The sequence below is a fragment of the Girardinichthys multiradiatus genome, chromosome 18 (assembly GCF_021462225.1).
Source record: "Girardinichthys multiradiatus isolate DD_20200921_A chromosome 18, DD_fGirMul_XY1, whole genome shotgun sequence".
In the NCBI taxonomy this organism is placed as follows: domain Eukaryota; kingdom Metazoa; phylum Chordata; class Actinopteri; order Cyprinodontiformes; family Goodeidae; genus Girardinichthys; species Girardinichthys multiradiatus.
In genome coordinates this window covers 14,247,844-14,264,841 of record NC_061810.1, presented here as the reverse complement: position 1 = coordinate 14,264,841, position 16,998 = coordinate 14,247,844, and the positions used below count along the sequence as shown (strand labels likewise).

General features: G+C 38.6%; 1 protein-coding gene across 3 annotated transcripts in view; it reads left to right on the top strand.

Annotated features, from left to right (window-relative positions):
• The first annotated feature begins 10,325 nt into the window (after positions 1 to 10,325).
• The window catches only part of rap1gap2a (RAP1 GTPase activating protein 2a), a 126,122-nt gene continuing 119,449 nt past the window's right edge, over positions 10,326 to 16,998 (top strand). For all 3 annotated transcript variants that reach the window (XM_047391688.1, XM_047391687.1, XM_047391686.1), the window contains exon 1: positions 10,326 to 10,469. In XM_047391688.1, coding sequence (XP_047247644.1) covers positions 10,429 to 10,469 — 41 coding nt within the window. In that variant the 5' untranslated portion in view covers positions 10,326 to 10,428. The remainder of the gene's footprint in view (positions 10,470 to 16,998) is intronic.

The following is a 16,998-nucleotide window of genomic DNA, read 5'->3' as shown; positions in this document are numbered from 1 at the left end:
AAATTTTTTTTAATGATTTTATTTAGCACAAGTGGCATTTATTCACAGTTACCAGACAGGAAATGGGCAGAGAAAGAAGGGGGGAAGGCCAGGAATCAAACCCAGGATGGCTGCATCAAGGACTTTAGCCTCTGTTTATGAGGCGCCTGCTCCGCCACCACCCCGGATAGGTAAAGTCTAAACAGTTTCTGTCCAAACTGTGGTGTTGGCAGAGATGTTTGCTGCCATTTTCCTGACACTAGACCTGTACAAGTCCTGGATGGATGGAAGATCAGCCCTGATGGTCCTCTCTGTTCATTGCTGTTTGGACCTGTCCTGTTTAGTGGATGTGTCAAACCACACATGGAAAGGCGAAAGATGACCAGCAGCACTAGTGGAAGATTGTACTTCTTGAGTTGCCGCTCTTTTCTTAATTCTGTGCAGACTCTACATGACCGAAATAATTTTTTTATTTATGACAATGACGTGGCTTAGCTCCTCACCCTCGGTGTTCTGCTGTGGTGTGCCATCCGACGAAATGTGTGAAGAATTTTATAAATTAGTTTGCTGACTTACTGGGGGCTCTAAAGTTACGACCATCTTTTAATCGTTGGTGACTTTAATATGCATGTAGCTTTTGGGCTGGGAAAGCTGCACAATCTGCATTGTTATCTGACTTGATCTCTCTAAATAGTGACTAACCTTGAGTTCTTTTTTTTAATTCTGTTCATCTCTGTGACACTGTTTCCATGGAGAGTTCTTTTAAACTCACGAATGTTCTTGAAATTCTTTGTTGGAAAAGTTTCGGTGCTAAGGTCTTAGTCACAACATGTTTTAAATCAGCCTGCACCTTCTGAATGCTCTGCTGTTTTTCACCAATTTCAGCCTGTGCCCTTTTTGGATTTAAAGGAAATAGTTTATTACTTGAGAACTTTTAGTTCCCTGCAAGACATCCCCCTTCCTTGTCTTTTTAAGGAGACTCTTCACACCATTTGGCCTAGTGTTCTGAAAAGGGGACCTCTTTCTTATCTGGCTGTGTACCAGCTGCACACGTTACTACCACCTTGTGGAATCGGTGTATAATTACATAATGAACTTATCCAATGTTTTTAGCTCTTATTGTAACCAATGAATTATTAATATGTGCATTGGCAGTTTTATAGTGTTTAAACAATTAACCTATTCAAGTTCTCCTTCTTTAAACATGCTACTGTGCAGCCAATTCTTAAGATTGATTTTAATGTTCTTTTTAAGTACAGGCCAATTTCCAGGTTACCTTTTAGGTAAAAAATTTAGAAAAGGCTGTTTTTAATCCACTTCAGAACTTTTTAAACTTTGTGAAGAATTACAAACTAGTTTTAAATCCCATCATAATGCTAAGAAAGGACTTATCTTTTTTTAGTTGTTTACCCATGCCACTCCACTGTTTTGGTTCTTTCAGATTTAACAGATGATAGGTTCAATCACAGCATTATTTTGTCAAGACACATTGTTGGTCTCAAAGGCTCAGTTTCTATCATGGTTTAGATCTTATCTGTCTGACAAGTCATCTTCTGTGTCTATGGAGGGTATTATTCTTCCACATTTGTTGTGGAGTACCTCAAGGGTGCATTTTGGGTCCTGTTGTGATGTTGAATATGAATATATTATTTAATATTAATATTTTATTAAATAATATTTCGGTCTGTTAAGGGTTGTCCTGTGAATACCAGCCCAATAAGGCGATGGTATTAGGACAAAATTGAAAGGGATGAGCCAAGCTCTGACATTATTGAACAGCAAAACTCTGCACACATATGGAATGAATTCACACAATTTCTTAAAATACAAGAATTTATTAACAAATATAAGTCAACTCAGAGTCAAAAATATTTCAATCAACAAACTCTTTACTGTGCTAAAACAATCCAACTAAACTACCAAGCAGAATTAAAGAATAAGGAAGACTAATGGGCTATGTACAATATAAATAAGTTGATCAATGAAGGTTGAAAACCATGACTAAAAGAGTGATGCAACATTACCATACAATGTTATTTATGTTTGAAAACCAAGGATTATCTTGAAGAATCTGGAAATGAAATGAAATTAGTCTTGGAATTGGCACACCTTTAAACAACCATTCACAATGCAAAATCAGATAATACATTATTTTAATAAAATAATATTTTAAAGAATGATTTGCTGAATAAAACCAACCTTCTGGCTGACCAATTCTCAACGGTGTTTAATTAGCTGCCTTTATTTATTAAAATAACATTTAAAGAAATTTTAAGGAAATAGTAAAATATTTAAGGAAATGTTTTAAGTAAGAACCAATTGGGCTTAAGGGTGTTAAATTAGTTATCAAGTTCAGTAAAATAATATTTGGGGAAATATTATTTTCTAGATTGAAAACTAACAACCTTTTTGGGTAATGATCTTTAGCAGGCAAGCACGTGTTCTGGTTGAAGCTAACAAAAGAAGCTTATAGATGACACATACCTTTAAAATACCATTAATAAAGGGTTAAAATGCATAAGCATGGACAGTGCATTATGGACGATCCTCTGTGTTTAAAATCACCCTTTAAATAAAGTTTGTCTTAACGTCAAAAAAAAATAAAACCACCAACACAGAACACACAAACTGAGCACATGTGCTAAGCAGATAATCTGCTAGCACTAAGATGGCTGAGTTTCAACAAAAACAAAACCAAATGTCATAAAACAAAAAAAAATGTTTAGATTATTTCATTCTAAACTACTTCTCTCTGCCCAAAACACAACCTCTTATGTGAACCGTGCTGAGGAAAAGTTGTCCGGGGTGATGCAGTTGAGGAAAGCATCCACAGTGAACAAAGGGTTAACTTTCAGCTAACCTCCATAGCTGTGGGGTGAGTTCTGTCGGGGCAACCACACTGCACATTACTGCTGTAGCCACGGTGATGCGGTCCCGCTGTCCTTCCCTCAGACCGAGAAAACTGCTCCACTTGCATTGTAGAGACAGGTTCTCTGCTGGGAATCCTATGGAACGTAGTTTGCTTCTGTAGACCTCAGAGAGAAAAGTCAAGCAACGCTTGTACCTTAATTACCGCCGGTTCATGAATGAATACTGGATACACAAACACCAATTCATTCCTACTTAACTTGTTGCATACGATCGCGTGATCGTACGACATTCCTGGATCCAGTTTGAAGAGTTATATCTGTGTGCCAGCAAAGTGACATTAGCGCGCTGTGTTCCTCCGTCCAGTTCCGCTGGGGACCTGCGTGGAAGAGGTCAGTTTGTTGCAAAAGTGGGGTTTTTATTCGGACAGTGACGTCACAGGAAGTCCGCCGTTACCCCTTTTCCTGGCTGTGCTGGAAGTAGGTTAATGCGATTTATTTTGAAAGTTCCAGAAAAGTTCTTACTGGCCTTTCATGTTGTAACCCATGGTTGGGGTCCCAACAGTCCTATTCTGTTTTCTTTATGTTCTGCCTTTGGGTTCTATGTTTTGACAGAAAAAAAAATAATCTTTCATTGTTATGTTGATGACATCCAAATATATTTCCCATTAAATCTGGATGTCTGATCCACTGTAGCCTCTGTTTAACTGTCAACCAGACATCAATGATTGACTCAGAACTACTTGTCCCTGAACAAAAAGAAAACTGACATTATTTCGTTCAGTGGTTGTTTCCCTCATAGTGTGTTAACTGATATCAATAGCCCACTTGCTCCTCATTACTCCTCTACTGTCAGGAAACTCACCATGTTTTTAGACAGTTCCTCCTTAAGATCTTAAAACTTGTGTTCAAGCCTTTGTTACCACTACAGTAGCGATGGTTGTAGGAGTTTGTCCTGTAACCGGTGGGTTGCAAATTTGAACCCCCGCTTTGTCCCTCTCAGTGGTTGTATACTTGAACAAAACACTTCACCTAGCTGTCCTGCTGATGGTGGTCAGCATGCTCGGTGGTGCTGACTGTATGGCAGCCTCACTTCTGTCAGTCTGCCCCAGGCCAGCTGTGGCCACAGTGTAGCTTCACACTATCAGTCTAAGTATGAATGGGTGGATGACTAATTGTATCGGACTTGATAAAGAGCTATATATAAGTGCAGACCAATAACCATTTATTTTGGACTGGAACAAATTGTCTCTCCATCATCTGCAGTTAGTCCAGAATGCTGCTGCACATCTTTTTAGAAGTACCAGAAGGCATGACGACATCACCCCAGTCTTTGAGTAATTACACTGGTATCGATGTTCGTATTGATTTTAAGATTAGTTTCCTCACTTTTAAAATTTTATTTGCTTTGGCACTCAGTTATTTAACTGTTCTTCTTAACATTTATAACCCCCAAAGAGCACTGGGACCTTCTAGAAAAATGCTCTCAGTGCAGCCGATGGCCAAATTAAAGCACAGAGGAGATCTGGCTTTTACAGAGGCAGCCCCCAGTCTCTGGAAAACACTGGCCCTTGATATACGTACTGCAGAGTCTGCATACTCCATTAAATCCTACCTGAAAACTCTTTTTTTTCACATTGGTTTTTAACTCGAGTTCAGTTAGAGTTCTGTCAGACCTGTTAGGTTTTGGTGTTTCCCTACTTACTTCCCTACGTTTTAACTATTTTGTTGGTTTTATGCACATTTACCATTTACCTTGACATTGACATAGCTATCTTCTTCCAAAACTTAACATTTCTTCAAGTGAAGCTGTTTATTTTTATTTTGTCAGGCATATGCTTAGACTCACAGTTATGCATTAAAATGAAATCCATGTTAATCTCCAGAAGGGCACACTAGCCCCAGATAATATAATAATTAATAAATAAATGAATCTCCAAGCACCTTAAGGTCATCCACCTTCAGAAAAGCCTAGTTCCATCGGAAATAAAGCAGATATTTCCATATTTCCATGTGGATATGGTGTTTTTTGTAATGGTTTTATAATGGTTATTATTTTTACACAGAACAGTCTGCAACTGTGAAGTGGTTGCAATCTGTCCAGCTTAAAAGACACATTTGAGCCTGCTGGAGCATGTTTCCTCTTACACAAGGTCCTTGCTGTAGAGTCTGGTGCAGTAAAGCTCCAGCTCTGATAAACATAATTCTTCAACAACACAGAAAGTCATAAAAAGGCCTTATATTCCAGAAATTAACATGTCATACAGCTACATGTATCAGGAAGGTCAAATTTGTGTTCGACAAGTACCTTCAGTGTCACTAATTGTCTTTACAGCAGTCCACCATCATGATAAATGTTGTCTTAATAGGTCCATATTGTAAAATGTAATGGATTGAAGAGGATGAAGCAGAAAAAATACAAAGTGAAGCTAACACGTTGCTTTAAAAGAAATTTGAACACGAATCAGCCATTGGTCATCATCGTATATGCATACCATATCAACAAACTAGCCTGTTTATTAGCTACACCTGCTCAGTTTCCTGTTAAACACCAATTTACTTAAAACTGTGCACATATATTTATATTATATTGTAGATATGTTTATACTGTTTAATTTGTATTGTATTGCACCGACTACGCCAAAACAAATTCCTTGTATGTCCAAAAACGTACTTGGCAATAAAGCTTTTCTGATTCTGATTCTGATTCTGATTTAGGCATCTAGACTTGCTGAACTTCAAATTGAACATCAGAATGGGAGAGAACGGGAATTTAGGTGAATTTGGCATTTTTTTGGTTCCAGGCGGACTGGTTTAAGTATTTCAAAAACCTGTGTCAGTTTTTGACATGGGCCATGTAGGCAGTTGCCCATTGTGGCATTAAAAAGAGCAGGACACAAGCACCAGGTAATAAATTATAAGTTATGAGGAGGTTTTGCATGGAGCAAGTTTTCTGTTGCTTTTATGCATGTGCAGTCAGTGGGATGTTGGCACCCTCTTCGCTGGAAAAGGAGACATCTGAGACAGCTAGATAAGGTAAAGCTATGGCTTTGGACCAGTCCTCTTCTCATCTTCTACAGTCGATCCAATCGCAAGTGCTCGTCTGCTGACTAGTACCAAATGGAAGGTTCATATAACCCGAGTGTTGGCCTCTCTACACTGGCTTCCTATTACTTACAGGTTCCAGTTAATTTGTTTTGTTTTGGTTTTCAAATCCCTCAACAACTGAGCCCTTCTTACTTATCTGAGCTCCTATTTGTTCATACTCCAGGAAGAACCATGGGGTCCAAAACTAATGTCTAAACTTAAATCTTAAGGTGACAGAGCCCTCACTGTAGCAGCTTCCAGACTCAGGAAAAGTCTGCCTCTAAATATTAGATCTCCACAAACAATGGAATATTCTAAATTTCTATTGAAGAAATTCTTTAGCATATGACCTAAACATTTTTGTTTTAATGGCCCTAATCGTTGTTTTAGCTGTTTTAGTTGTATTGTTTATTGCTCTTTTATATCTTTATTGCGTCATTGTGGTGCATTTTATTTATTTCAATGTTTAGTTTGTAAAGCACTTTCTGCAGCATAAATTGTTGAAAATGTGCAATATAAATAAACTTGAACTTAAAGTGCTTTCTGAGGGATATGCACTACATTTTATACCGCCCCAGAATCTCAGATAATTTCTTGCATTTAACCGGCTGATAATGGCAGAAAGGGGGCTCACCCAGGGTGTCATTCATGCAAGAACCACCACTGTCAATCTCCAGATCTACTGAGATGTTTACCCTTTACCTTTTCTCAGGTTTAAAGAGCAATGGTTCAGAAAAGTAAAATACCCAGGAAATGGCATTTGGCTGGATGTAAATGTCATTGATGTTACAGGAAAATGGGCAGACTGGTTCAAGATGATAGTACCTAAAATAACTAGTTTTGACAGCCAACATAGGCAGAATACTGTCTCTGAGGGCACAACATGTAAAACTTTGAGGCACCTCGGGCCACAACAGCAGAAGACCACAATCGGTGTCCCTCCTGCTAGCTAAGAACACGGAACTGAGACGATTCCACAGCCTCACCAAAACCGAACAATGAGAGGCAGCATTGCTTGATCTGATGAGTCTTGATCCCAGCATTCCACATTCAGATGTTAAGCTCAGAATTTGGTAGGGGTGATGTAATGATGTAGGGTGTCAGGAAATGTACTTGGAGAGGACCCAGTTGCATGACAGCATAGACTGAGAGTGGAAACTAAAACATAAATGAAACTGAACAGAGATTCAAGGACACAATCTAACTAAAGGAAAAATGTTACAGATGTAACAGAAGTTAAATGTGCCATGAACAGAATAAAACTAAACCTAAAGGAATGAACTCATAATGCACCATCTGGAGAATATACGTAAACAATAATGATCAGAGGGAAGACCCAAAAATAACAACAAAGAGATGCAGAGAAAAAAACCTAAAAGAAAAAAAACAAAACCTAAACATCTACATTTCATCACAGTAGGGAATAATTTTCTCGGGAAACATTTGGGGCCCGTAGTACCAAGTGATCATTGTTTAAATGCAACAGACTTCCTAAGTACTGTATTTTTGCTCACTATGCCCTTTCCTTTCTGACCACAGTGAGTATCTTCAGATGTCTACTTCTAGCACGATAATGCACCATATCACAAAGCTCAAATAATCTCAAACTGGTTTCATAAACAAGACAGTGAGTTTACTGTATTCCAATGATTTCCACAGTCAGCACACCTCAATCCAAAAGAGCATCTTTGGGATGTGATGGAACTGGAAAATCACAACAAACAAAATTCAGGCAGTTCTGAAGGCAAAAGGAAGTCCAAGATGTTACTTGAAGGATGCACCTGATAAAGGGGCCGGTTGGTGTAAATGTTTGATTATATCAAGAAAAACAGCATAAAAAGGACTTATAAACAATATGACTTATAGGCTTTCGCAGGCACCATCAGCTTGCCCTGACTAATGCTCTGACACATCACTGGTTACTGAGACAGATTTAGGCCTATGGGGGAGACTTGTTTCTAAGGCAGACAGCATGCAGCAGTGACACCACCTGTCACAATGCAACACCTGCCAATACTCCTGCTGTTTGGATTGCATAAATAGTTCTGTAATCTGTACAAGTAATGTATGGTTGTGGTATCCACCTTTCATTCATGTAAAGCCTCTGATCTGTATTCAGAAGAGTTTGATGTCATGCCCACAGCCAACAGGGAGTGTGGGAGATTTTTGATTAAAACAAAACGATTTCACTGCTCTGCTACACTTTGTTCTCTGTGCTTACTGCTCACTGTATGCATAAATGTTATACCATGTTGGTTCCAAAGGGTCATTGTAGCTAATTTTATCTGAACCTTTGGCAGACCTCAAGCCAGCTCTTTTCAAACTGGTTTCCAAGACAACGGCAACCAGCTGGACCAATTAGAACAGACAAAGGAGATCTAAGAATTAAGCTGCATGGAAATCAGGGGAAAATGCATCCTCAAAATTAATTCAACAAATAAAAAAGTGTGCTTTGGAGAAAGAACGAGCAGCTCTGCATTATTATTCACCTGTTGGTCTACTTTACTCTATTCATTAAACAGGAAAGATTTCATTAAACCTATCCGCTCTTGTCTTTCTCTCCTGGTCAGACTTCTGTATCCATGTGTGTTGCCAGACCTGTGGGCACAAACAGAATCAATAAGAAACATTTTAAAGGGGCTGATGTTTCTTTTTTCAGTTTAGAACCATTAATGGAAAGCTGTGGCCTTTGAGCTGCACATCAGTCACATGCCACACACCATGTGTATGTGTGTGCGACTGAATTGATAGCCGTTGTATTGCAGTAGGGAATCCACTTTATTGAATAAAACAGAACTATTGTCCTATGGTGTGAGCTGCTTGTGGGCGTCAGTGCCAGTGACCCTGAGTTGAGCGTTACATATGAGAATCACTGACCTTTAGTGTAAACCCATTTAGCACAATGTTCTGAGGATAAAGCAGTGAATGCTCCAATCCTTAAAAACGCCACATCATGTTCACTGTATATACATGCAGTGGTAAATGTTTGGCATATATATACATATGTTTATTTGCCATTCAGAATTGCTTATTCCATAGAAAAGTATATCTCTATCAGTTTTTAAACACATATTATTAAATACATACAGTGACTTCAAAAAGTCTTTATACTCCTTAAACATTTCAAAATGTATCCTATTTTAACCACAGACTTTGATGTTTTCTACTGTATTTTTGTGTCATAGACCAATATAATGCTTGTTTGTAAATGAAAAGAAAAAGATACATGACTTAAATTCTTTCAACAACTAAAAAACTGTAAAATTTGTATTCAACCCCTTTACCCTGATACACCTAAAAAAAATCCATTGCAACCATTTGCGAATGGCCCTTTGAAGCAGGGTTAAGACATGATGTCCCAGCCCCTTTGACTAAACACTTTAAGGCCAGATTAAGGCACCTTTTGACTGTCACCATGTAACTTCTAGAAGGAGTGATATGGCGAGTGGGTTGAGGTCAACCACCCTTTTTTTATGCTCCTAACTAGCATGCCACTCACAGGCCTCTATTGGCTGACTTGTATTGGGGCAAGCCAACTTCGCTGGTCAAAAGAGTGATGTAGTAATGAGGTATGGTTTGTGCACCCAGTCACCGCAAGATTTAAAAGCGTACACAAGACTAAGAAATCAACAAGAAAGTGATAGAATTCAAAACTGAAGCATTTATTTGGCCAACAAAGGTTGTTCAATAACAGTATATGTTATTAGATTTTATTTTCTTTAATGGAAACTTAAATTAATGTGAAATTAAGAATTATTATCTGTCTATTGTTAAAACTGCTGTTTCAAACTCAACTTTTTCAGAAGGCTAAAGGTGAAGCTATCACAAAACTTTAACTTAATTGATTCCTAATTAGGAAATATGAATATGAATCTGTTTTGTGTTTTTGTTTTAATTTGGTTGAATTTAAGGTCACAATATAATAACTTTAGACCTCATCGAACATTAAAAACCCTGGAATTGATGAAGGCTGTGTTTTCTTTTTGCTATGCCTGTACATATCCAAAGACTAGAGCAATGTTTTTGTCACTGTCAGACAATGATGTATCTTGCCACAGGTTGTAATGTTTAAATTTTTCATTCTTCCATCTGCTTTATCCTCATTGATCTCATCCACCAACTCTGTTTTGCTCCTTTAATTTGTCGTTTTCTGCCTTTGCCTAAAAACATAACCTGCCTTTTTCTTGTCTCTCAGCCTCACTTTTTTTTTGCTGTTTTTCATCATTTGGCCATAAAAGGCTTTAAAGGACTTAGGCGTAGCCCTCTCCATGGTAACACTGTCTCTCATTCTTTTACACACATTTTCTCACAGACTCTCATCTCATGATGCTGCCTTACCCTGGGCTTCATTGCTGTACCCTCCCCCTATATGTGCTCCATTTACCCTCACTCTCTCTCCCTCTCTCTTCTTGTTTCTCGCAGATATACACACTCACCATCTCCTCCTCCTGTTTGCTGCCCTTCTGCTAATGCTGCACTGTCCACTGACTCCGAGATGTTCAGCCCAGCTTCTAAAGGATCAGCAGGGCAGTCAAGGTAAAGCTTTCACACTTGTTTCCCCTGGAATAGAAACACAGCGAAGATGTTAATGCTGTTTTTTTTGTGTGTGTGTGTGTGTGTTGTTGGCTGACGACCACATCTCACAGGAAGCCAAGTGACTGATTGGAGGTGTGTCTGTTTGTGCTGACAGGAGTGAGAATGCTCCAGCTGGAGAGGTCGGTTTTTGTTGGAGTAGTTGCAGTTTTTCTCTCACACGTGTCTCTGAATGTTCACACAGTGGAGTGAATGAAGAATCAAGTTCCTTTTCGTCTTAACTTAAGTAAAAAAAAAAAAAACATCTACCTGTGGATCATCAGTGTGTGTTTTGCTTGTATGGACATGACTAAGAGTGTGTGTGCAAATAGTGAAAAAGAAAAGCCACCGGTATGCAAATTGGCTTGCCTGTTGTGCTGCAACAGTGCTGCAATGTCTTATTATGATGCTCTGGCGGTTTCTGACACGATGTGGGGATGGTGAGGAGGGAGCATGGAGTTATGGCTTTCTGTGTGTCAGTGGGTGGATGAGAGCAGTGATTCCTAATGTTTTTACAAATTAACCCCAAACATCAATGTCGAGCAGCAAATCATATTGAGATGCATGACATGCAACACAAATGATTGAATAATGAAAAACATGACGTGCAGTGTTAATGTTCTGCAGCATGCTGGTGTGTTTTTACATGAATCTTCCAGTTGCCTTGCTTCATTCATGTTAATATGCACATACAACACATTGCGGGTGTGTGCAGATGTGTGAGTTTCCCCCAAGGGAAATGTGATCTTCACTGGATGCTGTGCCTTGGGACAAACACTGAAAGATGCTGCTTGAGTCATGAAGCTCTGTATCCCGGTGATGCAAAGGGAGCCTCAGAATATCACATAAAACATCCTTCAAGACATATGGTGAGAGCTGATGTCCAGGAGTTAATTGTTTTCATTAGAGCTGGTGGTTTCGTTTTACGCCCTCTTAAGGGTAAAATGTGAGGAATAAGCATACTTTTAATCCATACTGCATACAAAGAAAAACAAAATACATATTTTTTACAGAGATATTTTCAGTAACTATAAATAAAATGTAGAAGGAACATCAATGTTTTTATGACAAAGGTCAACTTTTTTTACAGCGCCTTTGCCATTTATTTGAACCTTTGGTAAAGATGTTTAAAGTCGGACTTGCTGTTTTCTGACGGTAGAAATATTAAGTAACACAGAGGATTTCTTCAAGAAAGAAAAGCCAAGGGAACATGCCATTTAGGTAAAGCAGCTCTCCATTTCAAGTACAGTTGAAACCAGAGTTTTCTATGCATAAAAAACATAACCATATTTTTCTAACTGTCTGACAATAAAACAATATAAACTTTTTATGTGTTAGGTCAGGAATGATTCCCAAAATTATTTCAACGTACTAAATTTCAGAAGATTTAGAGAGATGATTTTTTACAGAATGTTTCCATTTCTTCAAGTTCAGAAGTTCTACAAATTCACTGGAAATAATTTAAAATATATATTTAATTATGCCTTATAAATCAAGTCCTTTATTTAAGAATGTATTTTACAACTTTACTTACCTATTGCATTGTTGTATTATGTCATCTATAAATCTAATATTATCTAAAACTGTTGGACACAGATATGTCAATAAATGATGAATGAAACAACCGTTTTAGATCAAACCTGGAACATTTTACTCATCTCTTTGTTCCTTCGTCTTCCTCTGTGGTTTTCAGCATCATCATTTCTTCTCTGAACAAAGTGACTAAACATTTGTATACAGTTGCAGACTGGGAACACAAATAAATTACCATTTTCTTTTAGGCAATTACTAAAGGTCAGTTCAGACTTCTTGACTTTGCATTTTTCTCTCTTCCTCAAACATAAAAGAAGAAAAGAAATATTAAAATTACCTTCATTTGAGTTTCTCTGCTGCTTATAAAGTGTATGGTAGTGGAGGAATGACAAAAAGAAAAAAAAAAAAGATTCAAACTCATATTCAGTGCAGTCAGATGAGTTTACAACTCCAAAAAGATGACTCTGGGTTTAGTTTTTACTCTACTTTCATAAAAGAAGGGTGTCCTCAGACCTTATGTAAATGGCTCTAGAAGCTTTTGTTCTTGTCATCAGGTCTGCAACTAAGCAGAGCTGCCAGTCTGAGACGCCGCAGCTCCAAGTTCAAACTCATAACCTAAAGCTTTAGTAAGAAGGAATCTCTTATGAGCACACTAATCTTTTAAGATAATCTCCAATCTATATGTTTGGGTACTACACAGAGTGTAAAATATTAAATAATTTTTAGAAACTGAATACATTTTAGAGAAGAATTAACTTTCTTGTTATACTGACAGTTTTTTCTAAGTAATTAATTATCTCATCAGGTTCAAAAGAAAATCTGACTGGATTTCGTTCAGATGCAGCATTAATGTTGTGTCTGAAGAAAGCATAAACTTTTCCTTTTGATTTCCCTAATATTGGTGAGAAAATGTATTGTATATACAGACGTTGACAGATTTGTTGGTAAAGAGGCGAAATAAACTTTAACCCGGCTGCACGGTGGCGCACTTGGTAGCACTGTTGCCTTGCAGCAAGAAGGTCCTGGGTTCGGCTCTCGACCGGGAGTCTTTCTGCATGGAGTTTGCATGTTCTCCCTGTGCATGCGTATGTTCTCACCGGGTACTCCGGCTTCCTCTCACAATCCACAAACATGACTGTTAGGTTAACTGGTTTCTCTAAATTGCCCTTAGGTGTGAATGAGTGTGTGCATGGTTGTTTGTCCTGTATGTCTCTGTGTTGCCCTGCAATGGAATAGCGACTTGTCCAGGGTGTACCCTGCCTCTCGCCCACAGACTGCTGGAGACAGGCACCAGCTCCCCTGTGACCCACTACGGCGCCTCATTAAATAATAAAACAATTTCAAGCTTTAATATTAATACATTTGTTCACTTGGGGAAAAAAATCCTATCTTAGGATATAACTATGTATAACTGTGGATCATTCTGTTGTTTTTGCCCTTGTTACCAATAAGACATCTCTAAAACATTTTACTATGTTGGAGGAAACAAAGGGTCTGACCTTTGGCAATTCTCCTACATCATCCAGAGTGCTGAGTTTTTTCAAGAAGCTTTGGAGACGTTTTTATTACCTCCCTTCTCATCCTGCTCAAGCCAAGTGGCCATTGATCAACGACTTGGTCCTCTATGTCGTATAATGTTTATAGTTCAGGGAAACAGAAAATCATAGATTATTAATTAGACAATTTGTCTGTGCCTCTATCATAAAGCAATGATATTGCTGCTTGTTTTTACTAGCTACTGTTCATACTGTCAGATTTTCTGAGTTCTTTGAAATCAAATTAGTTTCCTGCAGTGGAAATGTAATTTAAGGGAGGTAGGATGCACTGCAAATTACACATTCTGTCACCGTTTTGCTTCAGCACAAAGACAGCTTGTCAATATGCTTACACTGTTGTTATAAAGAATGTCCTAAGCTCAGGCTGGCAGCGTTGAAGTGCTGTATTCCAGCCTGAGACTGCTGACCTTAGAGTTTTAATTTAGACTTTAAAGCACCTTAATCATTACATCAACTAAAAGGGCCAAAAAAGAGACACTTGACACAGCAGGCTTAGACTAAAAGGCTTGAAATGCTTGATCGTTCTGCAGAGCCGGGTGGACAGGTTCTATCAACAGCAATATGTCCTTTTTGCTGCTCATTCCTGCTTGGGAATGATAGTGACTAATCTGCAGCGTTCAGGCTGAACGAAGTCAGGATTTGTCACATTTACTTAATTGCATGTTCACAGATGTTGGAATTCAACTAATGTCAAGATACAGTATGTTCCGCATTTCCCATTCTCTCCATGTTATTATTATTCACTTTCATAATCTCGTCTTTTTCATTTCTTTCATTTGGCTGCCTGCACTGGCCAAAATCATCTTCTGCAACAAACAGTTAGGCCTGTCTTTCCTTATCATCCTTATTTACCAGCTTCCTTTGACTCTAATTTAGAATCTAATAAGCTCAATTCTTATTCCTGCACCAACTTTTGTTAGGAAATCAATGCAAGCTCTGATACAGTGACAAATGAGTCCCCCGCTGCAGAGGGGGATTCGCTTGGAACCACCACAGCGGGTGTTTGGATTTGTGTGTTCTCTGTGAAGTGGAAACTGAAATGCTGGGGAGGAAATTGTTCTCAGGGTGAACCTGATTAAACTATTTTTCAGTGGACTGAGAGCTTGCACCTTCCCACCACTGGGCGTTTCTCATACAGTTTGTGTCACCTTGTTTGTGTGTTGGCCTTCAAAGCAAGTGTGTAAATTTACTGGATGTTTGACTCTGATCAACGCTGCCAGGAAGAGTGCAAACTGGTGGAGAGGGAGTATGAAGGCAACTGTGGAAGCCGTGGGTGGAGCAGGTTGTATATTTGTGTGTGTATGCATGTGTGTGTGTAGGTGGGTGTGCATGCACCAGTCAGAGCGTGTTAATTTTAGCGTGCAAATCTGAGCTTGATTATTTGAGTGAATGTACGTCCACACATGTCAGCATGAGTGAGTGCATGATGGTCTGTTTGTGCGCAAGAATCTGGAGGACTGACGTCTATTGTTGCACTTATGTACATGTGTGTGTTTGTGTGTGTGTGTGTGTGTGTGTGATCTACAAGAGTGGGTGTTGGGTGGGCTCACTTTCACTTTCATTAAAATCCACCAACAAAGAGAAAAACCAAGGTGGAGAAATATAGGGAAATAAACATAGATTTAAAGAAAGTGGAAGGTTTATACAACACTGACAACAAGATGAGAAACGAAATCAAAGGAATGAGGAAGGAAGACATTAAAAATAATGAAACTAGAGTGGAGATGCAACAGTGAAGCCATCTACAAGAAGGGACAGAGCAGACTGTACTTCTTGAGGAAGCTTAGGACCTTTGGTGTTTGCAGCAAGATGCTGCATATCTTCTATAAGTCTGTTGTGGAAAGTGTGATATCTTCTGCCATCATCTGCTGGGGAAGCAGCATCAGAGCCAGGGACTTAAAAAAGCTCAACAAGCTGATGAAGAAGGCTGGCTCTGTTCTTGGGACTCCTCTGGAACCTCTGGAGATCATTGTGGAAAGACGGATTCTTCATAAAATGAAGAACATTATGACGAACCCTGAGCATCCTCTTCATGAGACTGTCCTACAACAACAGAGTGTCTTCAGTCAGAGGCTTCTTCAGATCTGCTGTAAGACGGAGCGCTACAGGAGATCCTTCCTGCCCACAGCCATCAGCATCTACAACGGCTCTTTGAGGAAACCCTCATAATGAGCTACAACAACATTTAATTTCCCTTTGGGATTCATAAAGTATTTTTGAATTGAATTGAATAAAACACTATAAATGTTGGTATACTCTTTTCTTTGACTAAGAAAGATTAATAGCTTCCATTATCCTAGCTGAGAGGCTTTCTGATAATGAAACAAAAGTTCATTAGATAATCTTAGCTTGTTGGCTTAATAAAGTGATTCATCAACATTTCCAGAATGTTCTCTTGGATGATTAAGAGGTAAGCTCCATGGCTTAAATCTGCACCAATTAATAAGTACAGGTCTCCAAAGATTTAGCATGCACACATCTTCTTTATTGACTTTTAACCCTGCAACTTCCTCAAAAATTATTACATCACATTCTCATTACACTGACCTCTTCTTAATGAAAGTTAATTGAAAATGTTGCTTCTTATTAGTTAATATTGAGATAATTATTTAAACACATTATTTTTACACAGAGCTGTATGCCTGTGGCTGCAGGTGTACAAGCTGAAAGGTTTACTTTGAGGCATCAATGCATTTTTTTAAATCTATAACCTACAGTACCTTGCAAAGTATTCACACCCTTTGAACTTTTCTACATCTTGTCCTGTCTCAACCACAGAGTTTAATGTATCTTACTGGACTTTTATGTGACTGACCAATACAGCATAGTGCATAGTTGCACCATGAAAGGTAACATTTGCAAGGTTTTTACATCACCCTGACCATCCCCACTGTGAAACATGGAAGCAGCATTATGCTGTGGAGATTCTGTCTCTCTAGCAGGCATACGGAAACTGGTCAGAGTTCATGAGAAGTTGGATGGAGATAAATACAGAGTAATTCTGAAGGACAACATGCAAACGACTCTACTACACTACACTAGGCAGGGATTCAACTTCCAGCAGGATGGCAATACATTCACATTCAGCCACAATGCTGTGGTTTAGATAAAAGCTTTTTCATGTGTTGGAATGGCCCAGTCAAAGTCCTAAAACCAGATAAAAATCTGCATCAAGGCAGGAATCTGATGTTTACACTGAGACTGAAATGCATTGCTAAGAAAGATGGACAAGTTTCCGTGTGTAGATGTGCAGCTTGTAGGGACACGCCTCAAAACACTTGCATTGAAACGTGGAGCACAAATGCACATCACACTTTATAGGTTCTATTTGTAAGAAATTATTAAAGCCATGTCTCATTTTTCTCCCAGATCAAACTCGTGCACTTCATCGTTTGGATCTATAA